The sequence below is a fragment of the Myotis myotis genome, unplaced genomic scaffold (genome assembly GCF_014108235.1).
Source record: "Myotis myotis isolate mMyoMyo1 unplaced genomic scaffold, mMyoMyo1.p scaffold_m19_p_5, whole genome shotgun sequence".
NCBI classification, from domain to species: domain Eukaryota; kingdom Metazoa; phylum Chordata; class Mammalia; order Chiroptera; family Vespertilionidae; genus Myotis; species Myotis myotis.
The window spans coordinates 100,817,443-100,831,433 of record NW_023416357.1 but is presented as its reverse complement, the minus strand read 5'-3'; the positions used below and the strand labels follow the sequence as shown (position 1 = coordinate 100,831,433).

The 13,991-nt window shown below is 39.9% G+C and overlaps 1 protein-coding gene across 4 annotated transcripts in view; it reads left to right on the top strand.

Moving 5' to 3' along the window:
• The window catches only part of CLUAP1 (clusterin associated protein 1), a 43,818-nt gene that overhangs the window by 23,875 nt on the left and 5,952 nt on the right, over positions 1-13,991 (top strand). For 2 of the 4 annotated variants that reach the window (XM_036308248.1, XM_036308250.1), the window contains 6 exons: positions 2,312-2,453; positions 4,657-4,729; positions 5,551-5,628; positions 11,575-11,682; positions 12,101-12,133; positions 13,871-13,926. In XM_036308248.1, coding sequence (XP_036164141.1) covers positions 2,312-2,453; positions 4,657-4,729; positions 5,551-5,628; positions 11,575-11,682; positions 12,101-12,133; positions 13,871-13,926 — 490 coding nt within the window. The remainder of the gene's footprint in view (positions 1-2,311; positions 2,454-4,656; positions 4,730-5,550; positions 5,629-11,574; positions 11,683-12,100; positions 12,134-13,870; positions 13,927-13,991) is intronic. The other 2 variants (XM_036308251.1, XM_036308249.1) reach the window with 1 other exon arrangement.

Below are 13,991 nucleotides of genomic sequence, written 5' to 3'. Positions count from 1 at the left end.
GTCACTACTCTTTCTCCCTTTTTAGTGTCCTTTTGTTTTTCTTGCTTTACTCCTTCCCCTGTTTAGCAGTACCTGCTCTAAATGTGTCTTGCTCTTTTGAGATACTGGTGACTACAGTCTAGCTACTGCCCTAGATCTGTGGGGAGGCGGCACCTGGGGACAGCAGCCAGTTATTCAGGAAAGATCAATGGCTTCCTCCCAGCCCAGGAACCTCGCCTGTTCTGCCTCTAGAATCAGGGCCACCAGGTAGACTTGTCTCATTAAAAAGTTCTGCCTTTCAAGCGTTAATTCATTTTTGTTAAGCCTTAAATCCTTTTAATAGAAAGGTGTCTGTTTTGCTTTAGTACAAAAGGTTATAAAATTGTTTTTTAGTTTATCTGTTTATATTTTTAAAAGAACAGATTTTCCCTTTAATAAGAAAAACGTAATTTAGCAAACCAGTTGAAATAGCTTTTTATGTTATGGTTTTAGTTTGCAATTTTATATTGTTTAAAAACTTTAATTTATAGCCACCTACATTTCCCTTTTTAGGTTAAATTTTGGCACAGCAAAGTATTATGCCCAACCTAGATAATGCATATATTTAATTTATTGATTTTGACATATGTGTATGGTATATGCTAATTTTTAAACTGTTTATTGAAATCTATGGCATATCAAGTGAGAAAAAAGACTGCAGAGCTTCATTTAAGATAGCAGTTTTTAACTTCATCTCATCGCACAAGTAAACTAATTACTGAAATTCTGTGGCACACCAAAAATATATTTTTTGCCAATCTGACAAAAAATAGGTATAATTTTGATTCATTCATACCAGATAGCTCTTATTGTGTTGGCTGTTGTCAATTTTCTTTTATTTGACAATCTAAGGGAAAAGAGGTCAGTGCCTCTGATTAAATAGTCAAGTATTGAATGTTTTAAAAATTCTTGTGGCACAACAGTGTTGAAATCGCTGATTTAAGGTAATAAACTTAATGTTTATTAAAAAAATGTGTCAACATAAGAATTTTTGTGAATTTATTTGAGCCAAAGTGTCCACAAATGCCAGGAAGTAGAATCTCAACAGATTGAGATAATGCTCCAGAGAAAGGCAGTTTTGCACCTTGTTTTATGCATTACAATCAAAAGAGGAGACGTATGTGGGTGACATGAAGTCCATTGGTGATAGATTAGGGAGGCAAGAGAAAGGCAAAGTGGGAAAACCTCTGGGATTGGATAGAAAGTAAAACGATAGACACTCACTTCTTTTACTTAGGTGGGTGCAGGATAGTTAACAGTCAACAATTAATTCAACAATGAGGGGATTTATGGTCTCCGCAGCGTGTACCTGTGCTTTGAAGGGTCTGGAAAAAGGAAAATTACTTTGACATTCCAACAATATGTTATCATAGATGCAAAAAGACAGTAGACCAGCTCAGTTAAGGTAAAGATTAACCTTTGTCAGGGAAGATACTGGCCACCATTAATTGCTTTTAGTTGAAGTATTTTAATTTCAGACCCTGCTTTGTGGTTACTTTAGGAGTTTGCAAGGCTGCCACACAGGCCTTTCCCTGAACTAATTAGGTTAGCATGTGGCCCTTTTTCATCCATCAGTGCATTCCTATATGTATCTACTAGAGGGCTGGTGCACAAATTCATGCATGGGTAAGGGTCCCTTGGCCTGGCCGGCAATTGAGGCCCATCAGGGGGGCCGGCCAGCAGGGGGGAGGGACCGTGGGAGTTTGGCTGGCCAGTCCCCTAATTGGGTCCAATGGAGGGGCTGGATGAGGGGGAGGGACCTCAGGAATTTTTTGGCCAGCTGGTGGGGATGGGGGCAGGGCCGCAGGAGATTGGTTGTGGGAGCGCACTCACCATCAGGGGGCAGCTCCTGCACTGAGCGTCTGCCCCTTGGTGGTCAGTATGTGTCAAAACAACTGGTTGACTGGTCGTTCTGGTTGTTTGGTTGTAAGGGTCATTTAGGCTTTTATATATATAGATGTATAGAAAAGTCTGGAAGAATGTATATCAAATATTAAGTGCTTATACCTAGTGATGGTATTATGAGTAATTTTTACTTTATACTTCCAGCATTATTTCAAGTTTTTATAAAAATCACATCTTTTTTTGATGAAAAAAGTATGTACATTTTTGGGGGGAGGGAAGAGAAAAGGGGAAATTAGCTTCAAGCTGTTGTAGAGCTGTGAAGCATTTCATCCAGTTAATTCAAGGCTTTTTAATGAAAGCCATGACAGAATATGAAACTCTGAATACCAATTTCAAATTACTATATATCGATTAATCTTTCACTTTTTATTTCATTTGATTATTCTAGGCCAGCCTTTATGGATGAATATGAGAAGATTGAGGAAGAATTGCAAAAGCAGTATGATATTTATCTGGAGAAATTTCGAAATCTAGCTTATCTGGAACAGCAACTCGAGGATCACCATAGGATGGAGCAAGAGAGGTTTGAGGTAAGTGCTTAGCCCATTCTTCTGCACAGACCATTCTTTCTGGTGTGTTACTTTGTACTTGTTGATAAATCAGTTTGTAAATATCATTGTGAAAAAAATGCCAGTGAATGTTTGATATTAGTTTATTAAGCTAATCTTTGATATTAGTTTATCATCAGGGTTTGGTCAATTAGGACTGCAGACAGGGCTAGCATGTGACCTGTGCAGTCACATAAGACAGCTCAGAAGAGCCTGTGCTTGCTTTAATGCTCTGCTGTTGCCATCTTGAATAAATTTTTTTAACAGCATTCTTTTTTTTTTTTTTAGTTGATTTCAAAGAGGAAGGGAGGAGAAAGAAATAGAAACATCAGTGATGAGAGAGAATTATTGATTGGCTGCCTACTGTGTGCCCCCTGTTGGGGATCGCGATTGAAACCCGGGCATGGGCCCTGACCGGGAATCAAACCGTGACCTCCTCTTTCATAGGTTGACGCTCAACTATTGAGCTGCACTGGCCAGGCTCCTTAATAATTTTTAAGTACATTTTACTTTGCACTGAGTTCCACAAATTATGTAACTTCTCTTACTTAAAGGTTTTCAAGCCCTGGTTAATTGAATCACCCGAACTAGCTTATCAAAGACTGCTTTATACAGAGAAATCACGGTGGATTATTCTATGTCAGGAGCCTTTCATCCCAGTATTTAAGGCCATTTAGGAAGGAGTATTTCAAATCCTCCTTCAGCATGTATTAATAAATACGGAATTCAGAGCAAAGGAAGTTGGACCAAGTTGCTCTCCCTTTTTGAATATCCTTAGGGATATTTCTGTTTAACACAAGAATAGTCATTTAGAATCTATGTTCATGGTAAAACTAGTCTACAATCTCCCTTTCTTACATTGTCCCTGACAGCTTTTGGTATAAAGGTTATGCTAATCTTCTTATAAACCTGGGTGTTTGAATTAGTTGGAACTATTTTGCTCTCCAGGAGGGCTGGCTGGGAGTAACTACCACATTCACATGAACATGTTTATCTTGACAAGGACCCTATTGCTGACATTACTGTATGGCAGAGGCAAGTAGTGAAGAGAGCCTGGAGTCCAGGATATTTTAAACATAGATGCCTGGGAAAGAAAAATAAAGGCCATGAAAATAAACTGACTATTTTGTACTCTCTCCTGGGGCCACCCCTGGGTTCAGAGAGTGTATTGAAGAACATGCTTCAGGCTGCATGTTCTTCTTTCAACAAGTACTTACCCTTTTTTTCTCCTATGGTCACATCTACTCTCTGTCCTTTTAATACCCGGCCCCTCAAAATATCTTATGCATGAAATGCAGTGCTTTTTAAAAAAACGTTTATAGCATCAACAAAATTTTAAAGGCTAATTTCCTCTCCCATTATTGTTTTGACAATAATCAGGGCCACATTTGCGACCTAACTGAAATACTAGCTTGCTTTTAATCCTCTAGGAATTAAAACCAGTATTTTATTTCTTTTCCCATCCTGATCAGTCCCACCATTTAGCGTCTTTCAGGGCTTGAATTGTGCAGGACAGAAAAACAATAAAATTATGCTTTATTCTTCCTAGAGTAAGAGGCCTGTAGTGCCCATATATCTATGCAGGCGCACATGATGGGTATTTTATTGTGTCATTCAGTTTTCTTCAGAGTTATTGAGGTGTAGTGGGAGGAGCACTGGTTTGTCAGGCCCATTTTAGGTCCATTGTGACCTGTCCTGGAGCCTCCCTTTCCATAGGGCTGCTGGGTGATTATAGAGAGAAAGGGTATCAGGTCTCCCAACTGTAGTAGTATCTCAGGCAGTGTTCGTTCTCTTCCCCTTCTTTTTTATTTTGTTTTTTATTTTGTTAATCCTTATCCGAGGATATTTTTCCATTAATTTTTAGAGAGGCAGAGAGAGAAAAACATCGATGTGAAAGAGACACATCAATTTGTTGCCTCCCACATGCAACCTGACCAGGGCCATGGATCAAGCCTGCAACCTAGGTTACATGCTGTGCCCTTGACCAGAATCGAATTCAGGACCCCTCAGTCTGCAAGCCCATGCTCTATCCACTGAGCCAAACTGGCTAGGGCTCTTCCCCTTCTTTTGGTTTAGATTTTTTTCTGCTTCTGTATCACAAACTTAGCAGTATTTACTCGAATGGTAAAAAATAAAATGTCCAAAAAGGTCATCTCTTCTGTATCTTGTTTTTTCTGTTCCATAGGAAGCCGAAAATACTCTCCGTCTGATGCAGAACAAGCTGAAGGAAGAAGAAAAGCGACTACTCAAGAGTGGAAGTAAGTCTATACTTTTTTTTTTATTCTGGAGTAATATTTTTAGCATTGAAAAATTTATATGTATATTTTATTTCTTTTCAAAAGGCAATTTTCTCACAACTTTTATATCTGGTACCATTTTATTTCAGTCAAGAGCTCAAGAAACTGGTTTAAATTACATAACATTTAAAGCATATTTGGTTTTTTATGCCAACTAAAATAGTGTTTTCCTCTTTCTAAACGATAGTTGAAATATATATAATATATAATTATAAAAGAAAAATTTGTCGTGGAGTTCTGTAGAGTTCCTTATTTTAGGGCAGATTGTTGGAAAACAAGCAACATAATGAAGTGTAAGTGAATAGATCACTTGCTTAACCCCCCATCCCACACACCCATCGTTAGCAGAGCTATCATCTATAGAGAAATGGGAGTTACCTCTATAGAAGATCTAGATTCTGGGAAGGAATGTCCTCCATGGCTGGTTAGCATAGTTCACCCATGAACTAACTTCACCAAGGTGTCAGGTCAGCCTCGGGAGCTATAGCAGCACATGATCTTCCTGCTGAATTGGTGGCTTTGTCTCATAGTGTTACTTCTTGCCCTTTTTTCATGATGATATATTTTATTCTCCCATGCTTGAAGATAGTATACCTGGGACATCAGGCATGCTCTTTCTGTCTTTCTTGTCTCTCTCTTATTTTGCACTTGGTCTGTGCCTCTCCAGAATCTCAGGGAACTCTGGAAGGAGAATAGGAACTGCTGGGAAATCCTCTTGGGTAAGGTTAGGAAATTCCAAGGGCCTCTCTAGCCAAAGCAGCCCCTTGCCTTTATGGTTCCAGGTCAGCCAGGAGAGCCCGAAGCTGCCCTAAGTGATAAGACCGCATGGAATTTGTCCCCACCTGGGAGGCCTGGCACAGGTAAGAGCTCTGGTTGGTTGGCTGTATCCTGCTCTGCCCCAGGCCAGCACATTAAGACCTTTCTCACTTTCCTTGGTTTGTTCTTCTGAACTCAGATTTTCATTTTGTGACCCATAGGTTTGGGATCTCTTGAAGGCAAAGATTCTTAGAAGCATGTGTGATTTAATTATTTCAGAAAAATTTCCAATTTAAACCAGCTTAATGAAGGATAGCACTTAATTAGCTTGGAGTGGACAAAGAAGTTAGGAAAATATTTATGAAGGACCATTCTCATTTCTACTCACCCTAAGGTTCTTTGCTTTCTTTGCATAGGTGGGAACATTGCCCAGAATATTGGGATCAGAGAAGAAATATATAAAGGCAGACTCTATGAATTTTTCTCCATTTGTGAAAGATTCCTCCAAATAGAAAAATACAGTAGTACATAGACATGAAACAAGAGCAAGAATTAGTAAAACCTAAGAGCTGCAAGAGATCATCTTGTTCAGGCCACTCTTCAGGGAGCTGATTAAACCTAGCAAAGCATTATTAAGTATCTGGGTGCTAAGGATACATGAGTGGATAAAAGATAAGGATCCTTGCCCTAACTGATCTCACATGTTAGCAGTATGCTAGCAGTGTGCTAACATACTAGGAGACACATAGTAAGCAAGCTGTATGGAGAAGGTGAAAAATGCCATGGGGGAAATGCAGAGCAGGGTACAAGGAATAGGGAAGGTGACAGAATTGCTGCTTTAAATAGGGAGTTAGGCCTCACTGAGGGGATGCTATTTCAGTAAAGACTAAATCAGTAGAGCACATGGAAGCTCTCTAGAAAAGACCCTTTTGGGTTCATTACTTCGTCTTGATTGGCCATTGGAGATTGATTCAACCTCAAGCCCCTCTCCTTTCCCCAGAAATCAGGACTCAAAGTTCTAGTTCTCTAATCACATGGTTGGCTCCTACTGGCAACCAGGTCCGACCATTGGGTGAGATCCAAAGGTCACCTCATTTACTTAACAAGAGACACCATTGTTACTCTCATCACTTAAGAAAGTCCTTGGGATTTGGGAGCTCTGTGCCAGGAACGGGGAGGAAGGCCAAATCTATATTTCTTATTATAAATCACAATATCACAGTATTCTAGCTGTGGTTCCATTTTTATGGTATAGTGGAAAGTAGATGTTTATACATTTAACACATACATGGTGAGGCAAAAGTAGGTTTACAGCTGTTCCTTTGGGGAAAAAGGAAAATAATACGATAATTAGTAAATAATAATACCAGAGTAACCTCTGTGTTTTGAGTACTCACAACAGTAAACCTTCTTTTGCCCTGCCCTGTATTTACTGCATGCCTACTGTGTGTCAGGCGTTGTGCCAGCCCACAGTGATTGGTGAGGCTCTCAGGGAGCTCCAAGTGTAGAACTGTACTATCCACTACTTAGCCATGGGGTCCTGAGCACTTGAAATGTGGCTGTTTCAAACTGAGGGCTGCTGTTTGTGGAGAATATGTAACCAGACAACCAGTGGGTCTGCGCTGCCTGTCACTGCTTGAGCCAATTAAGCAGAGACAGAGTTGAATCATGTATGAGTGTTTATTCCATTCATGCTGGAAGTATGGGAAAGCAGCAAGTCATCCACAAAAATCTGCTCTGCAACCCCCCATAAGCCAGCTGCTTATATTGAACTAGAGGCCCGGTGCACAAAAATTTGTGCACTGGGAGGGGGAGTCCCTCAGCCAGGCCTGCGCCCATTCACAGTCCAGGACCTCTTGGGGGATGTCCACCTGTCGACTTAGGCCCACTCCCCAGGGGATCAGGCCCAAGCTTGCAGTCATACATCCTTATGGCAGCCAAGGAGCCCTTGGGGGATGTCCGACTAAAGGCTTAGGCCCCCAAGGGATCAGGTCTAAACCGTTAGTTGGACATTCTTAGTGCTACCACAACGTGGGAGAGGCTCCTGCCACCACCACTGCACTGGCCAGCCATGAGCCAGCTTCTGGCTGAGTGGCACTCCCCATATGGAAGTGCACTGACCACCAGGGGGCAGCTCCTGCATTGAGCGTGTGCCCCCTGGTGGCCAGTGCGCATCATAGCAACCGGTCATTCTGCCATTCAGTCAATGTGCATATTAGCCTTTTATTATTATTATATAGGATGTCCCTATTTCCCCCCTTTTGCCCCCTCTACCTAGCTCTTTCCCCCCACTTCTCTCTGGCCATCACCATACTGTTGTCTGTGTCCATGGGTTGTGCATATATTTTCTTGGCTAATCCCTTCTTTAAATTCACTTCTTTAAATTTTTATTTTCAGATAAGTTCTTATAACTGCACTATTATATATTTTCTATTATATCATTTAGAATTAAGATATTTTTTAATTGAACCCTTGTAAATTTTAGCACAATTTAATAAATTATGCTAGAAGCAATTAGGAGATTTTTCATGTAATGCAGATACATTTCAATTAATATTTTATTAATTTTTAATTTTTTAATATTTTAATTTGAAATAATCTTATACATGTAAAAAAACTATAAAATACTACAGCATATTATATGCACCCTTCACCCAATTTCTTAGGTGTGAATAATTTAAACATAACCATTATACAACTAACAAAATTTGGAATATATTTTTCTTATAATCTCTTTGTTACTTAATCCATTTACTTTGTTTTTGTTAATCTTCACCCAATGATATTTTTCCATTGAATTTTAGAGCGAGTGAAGGGAAATGGAGATTGGTTGCTTCCTGCACATGTTTTGATAGGGACTGGGGATCAAGCCAGCAGCTGAGGTACATGCCCTTGACTGGAATCGAACTTGGGATCCTTCAGTCCATGGGCTAATGCTTTATCCACTGAGCAAAACAGGCTGCAGCTTAATTCATTTACTTTTAATCTATTTGTGTCTTTATATTTAAAGTGGGTTTTGTTTTTGATTCACCCTCATAATCTGTCTTTTAATTGGTGCATTTATGCCACTGACTTTCAGAGTGCTTACTGATAGAGTTACTACCATATCAGGCGGCTTCTGGGGCTTCAGCCCTGGATGGCAGCGCGCTGGCGGCTCGCGCTGTCCCGCCCTGCTTGCAGTATGCAAATTAGACGCCATCTTTGTTGTCGGTTCATCTGCATATTGCACTGATTAGCCAATGGGAGGTGTAGAGAAGTACGGTCAATTACCATGTTTGTCTCTTATTAGATAGGCTAGGACAAAGATTACATGGGGAAGTAGGCAATGTGGACTGGGGCGGGACTCCATTGTTTGGGCAACAAGGATGTTAATCTTTCCACTATAATAGGCAGTACTTAAATGAGAGTGAACTGCATTCCAAGGTTGACTCCCAGGTTCAAGGTTGACTGCCAGGTCTAAGGTTGACTCCCAGATCCCTGGAGCCTACAATTCCCAGCCAGGTTAGAAGGTCCTTTCTTTAATCAGAACAAGGCAATTGCGGTTAACAGAGCATGATTAATATTTCTTATAACTATAACTAATCCCCAATATTCTATTTTTGCCCCTAACAAATATATACCAGATTTTGAGAGAAAAGTAAAATTACTCATTAATAATTTTTTACATTGGTTATTTGTTGAAATGAGATTTTAGGTATATTGGGTTAAATAAAACATTAAAAGTAGCTTACCAGTTTCTTTTTACTCTAATATAGTCACTAGAAATTTTAAAATTATACCTGTGGCTGGCATGATATTTCTGTTGGAGTGCTAATCTAAAAGGAGAAACTTAAAAACTGCCTATAGTTTAAATGGGTATGAAGTAGTATCTCATTGTGGTTTTCATTTTAATTTCTTTGATGGCTAATGAAATGGAGCATCTTTTCATATGCTTATTGCTGTTTTTATATTTTCTTTGGAGAGATATCTATTCAAGTCCTTTGCACATTTTTAATTGGCTTAGTTATCATTTTATTATTGAGTTGTAAGAGTTTTTTATATATTCTGGGTACTAGAATATATGAAGTATTTTATAAATGATTTAAGTGATTTGTGATTTGCAAGTAATTTCTCATTCTTTAGGTGTTTTCACTTCTTTGATGATATCCTTTGCTGTACAAAGTTTTTATTTTTATTTTTATTTTTTATTGATTTTCTACAGAGAGGAAGGGAGAGAGATAGTTAGAAACATCGATCAGCTGCCTCCTGCACATCCCCCACCGGGGATGTGCCGCAACCCAGGTACATGCCCTTGACCGGAATCGAACCTAGGACCCTTCAGTCCGCAGGCCGATGCTCCATCCACTGAGCCAAACTGGTTTCGGCTGTACAAAGTTTTAATGAAATCCAGTTTGTCTGTTTCTTCTTTGTTGCTTGTGGTTTTAGTGTCATATCTAAGTAGAAACCCCTGCTTATTTCAAGGTCACCAAGATTGATGCCTGAGTTTTCTTCTAGGAGTTTTATAGTTCTAACTCTTACATTTAGGTCTCTGATCCATTTTTTATTAATTTTTGTAAATGATGTGAGACAAGGACCCAACTTCATTCTTTTGCATGGGGCTAGCGGCTAGCCAGTTGTCCCAGCACCATTTGTTGGAAAGACTATCCTTTCCCTGTTGAATTATATCAGCACTATTGTCTGCTGTACTTAATTTTAACATATCACTGACAACTCGGTGATTTTAGTGTCAGCATGTGTTAGTTTTAGTTTACCTGCTTAGTCCTCAGTGAAATGTTTTGAGTTGTCAGAAGAAATCATGTTGAGCTTGAAATATCTGTATTAATGTTGTTTTAAAATTCATGATATCATTTGGTTTATGTTGCATTGGGTACCGATTTAATTTCATAATTTTCCTGGATGAAATAAAAAGTGAACTATACTGAACAGTGATTTCATTTTATAATCATTACTTTGTGGTAATATTTAATCATATTCTGGTAAGGGCTTTTGGAAGGTGGTAGTTTTCAGGTCGATTGTATTGAAGTCTTGCAGGATGCTGTTATTGACATTCTCTGGCTCCCAGGTTTGCTCCTCTGTGCTGCAGAGCACCGCTCTTCTCTCCATGGCTAAAGAAAGCAGAAAACGTTCACTCTGTGCTCAGCTAGACATAGCCTCCATTTCATTTCCCTCTTAGATCAGGGTCTAAGCAAAGCTTTTTTGTAGACGAACACTTCCTATACTTCCAAACTGACTTATGAGTCAGTGATCAGAGCAGCAGCTGCACACTCCTCCAGTGCCATTCTTAAAACCTGTGTCTGCCCCTGAGTAGTCAGGTGCTGGGCAGTAAAAGCTTTTTCTTCCCACTGTGGAAACTCTCATTCTGTCACTTTCCATAAGGAAATGTTCAATGTGCACCAAACTCCAAGAGAGTATTTAAGAAATTAATGTAAAAGGCCATGGTGTTGAGAATGACCTTTCTTTATATATCTTTATAATGGAATTTTCCAGAGTGAAGAATGTCATGAGCACGTTTTCATTGTCGGGCAGTAGGTCACCATCTTTCTCAGGCCAGCCCTACTCAGGCCATTCCTATCCTGGTCTCCTTGCCTCCGGTCTTGTTTTGGTGCAGTCACTGACCTTTTCATTGGGGTATTCTTCATCTTTGTTATCCTCAAGGAGCTTGAGCTTTGGTGACACAACCTAAGACTGAACAAAGAATGTGTGTTTTTTTCCTTCCAACTAACCAAGAACTCCTAGCTATCTTGACAGCTGGCTAGTCAATTGTTTAATTTCACATACTGGAATAGTGTTTCTAGCTAATGTATCAGACCCACTTTTTTCTAGCTTTGGAAAAATTAAAAAAATTAAAACAAACTGCCTATTATTTGTATTAACTCTTCTCTAAGTATCTACTAGCAAATCCTGAAGTTCCCATAAAATCTAACGCATCAAAAGAAAGGCTGAGAAGTGCATATGACTTGCCAAGAGCCTTACTGGACAGAGGCTGGTTTAGAAGTAATGATGGATCCACCGCTCCCCCCCCCCCTTTTTTCTTACTGTGTTCCTGCCAGGTAATGATGACTCGGACATCGACATCCAGGAGGATGATGAATCTGACAGTGAACTGGAAGAGAGACGGCTGTCCAAGCCACGGACAGCCATGGAGGTGCTCATGCAAGGTACCAGGGCTTCTTTCCCTTGCCCTCCTCCCTGTGCTGGTCATAGAACACCACGGCCAGCACTGGGTCAGGACTGCTTGGTGGTAAGGCCCATAAGCACACTGTGAGTGGCCCTGCTCTAGGTTTTTTCCGCCCTGTTGTTTATTTGGCTCTTAAACTGCTCAGTGGTCATCTTTATCACTAATGCTCTTATCTGGAGTCCTAAGAATGGCCAATTCTTATTTGTGGCTGGTGTTTCTCACAGAGTTTACAGGAACACACTGCCTCTGCCACTGAGCTATATTCTGCCCCTTTTGGGTCCAAACGTTCTCAGTGCAGTTGATACCTTATAGTCAGATAATGGACGAGGAAGGGACTTAGAGAAACATCTCTGCCGTTTAAAAATGTTCTTCTAATTTCTACTTTCTCACTGTAACAGATTCAAGCAATAAAATGTGTGGAGCAAATCTGGGTGAGAGGTCTTCCTCATGTTTCACTCCCCACCTTAGGCCAGGGTGTGTCCTTCCAAATTGCCTTCACACACACACACTGAAACATGGACACAAAGGTCATCTGAAAGGTTTTTTAATCGGAGTGAGACCAGACTATGTGTATGGTTCTGCAATATGCTTTAAAAAATTTAAATATATTGAACTCTTCTCATGTCAGTAAAATATAGATCTCCTTCTTTCTTTTTGATAGCTGCATATTAGTCCATAGTATGACTGTACCTGTAATTTACTTGGGCATTCCCATGTTGATAGATACTTAAGTATCTATCAATACTTAAGATACTCTTTTCCCTATAGATTTTTCCGCACATCTGCAAGTGTTTCTTTAGGCTATGCCATTTAAAGTGGAATTCTAAGGTCAAAAGTTATGTAAATCAAATTCTAATAGATACTACTAAATTGCCCTATATTTGCCTTTAAAAACATTTCTTATCTACCACTTATTAATTTTTGGAGCACAATTGCATTTTTATATACATAATAAATTTAAATGGTAAATGATCTTCCATTTGTCATTTCATATTAACTTTTGTTGTTAACTGTTTTCTCTTATTTTAGGTCCACCTATCTTTACTTATTACATTTTGCTTTGTTCATAGGATAGTCAGGTGTTCTGATTTTTTTTATCTTTAATTTTTTGACAGCTTCATGACATCAATAGAGGTTAGAGGTTATGACTCCTATTTTACTATATGGGAGCCAGGGCTCTAAAATGGTATGTGATTAGTTCAGCAGAACCTAGTAAAGGCACCGGTGCTCCTAAATTCTACTTCTGACAATTCACTGCAGAAGTGAAACAACACAAGATCTGCATTTTACCTGACCCAAGGAACAGTATCTATAACAGCTCCTGGTGGTCACTCCAGGCCTGCCCTGAGTGAACTCCCCTCTGAGCTGCCCTCACTGCCTTTCTCCGGAGGCCTGGACCTGCGGTCATGGGTGTTCGTTTCTCAGCCTTCAGGTATGAGAGCAGCTCTCTGTCTCCACACGGTGAAGGATGCCTCTGAGTCTGCATAATCACATCTAGACTTCCACAGGAGGAATGGAGAACCACTCAAATAATGATGATGTGTTCAAAGATGAACTTTTTAAAAAATATGTATTTTTATGATTTTAGAGAGGAAGGGAGAGGGAGAGAGTTAGAAACATCAATGATAAGAATCATTGATCGGCTGCCTCCCTAAATCACTTTAGGGAAAGTGATTTTCCCCTAAAACATTTACAGAATGCATCTTTATTTTTCTGATTTATGATTCATGCTTACATTTCACTGCCCTTTTCTTTGTTTTAATGTGGAAATGCAGAAAATCCGTTACCATTTGTCGGCTGTTCTGATTAGTTGGGATGCTACTTAAGTGTTTTAATTTAATTTAATTCTTCTTTTTCCCAATGTTCTAAAGCTGTGGTCGGCAAACCGCAGCTCGCGAGCCACATGCGGCTCTTTTGCCCCTTGAGTGTGGCTCTTCCACAAAGTACCACGTGCGGGCGCACACGTACAGTGCAATTGAAACTTCGTGGCCCATGCGCAGAAGTCGGTATTTTGTGGAAGAGCCACACTCAAGGGGCCAAAGAGCCACGTGTGGCTCGCGAGCTGCGGTTTGCCGACCACTGTTCTAAAGGAAGGCAAATCTTAAATGCTATTTTATGCCTTATTTTACAAGGTTTTTGCAATTTCTTCATGCTTTTATTCTCCCCAGGAAGACCTAGCAAACACATCGTGGGCACAATGCAAGGTGGAGACTCCGATGATGATGTGAGTCCCGACCAGCCCCCATTAGCAGTTGTATTCTTTCTACGCTTGGGCTGGCCCCGTGACTG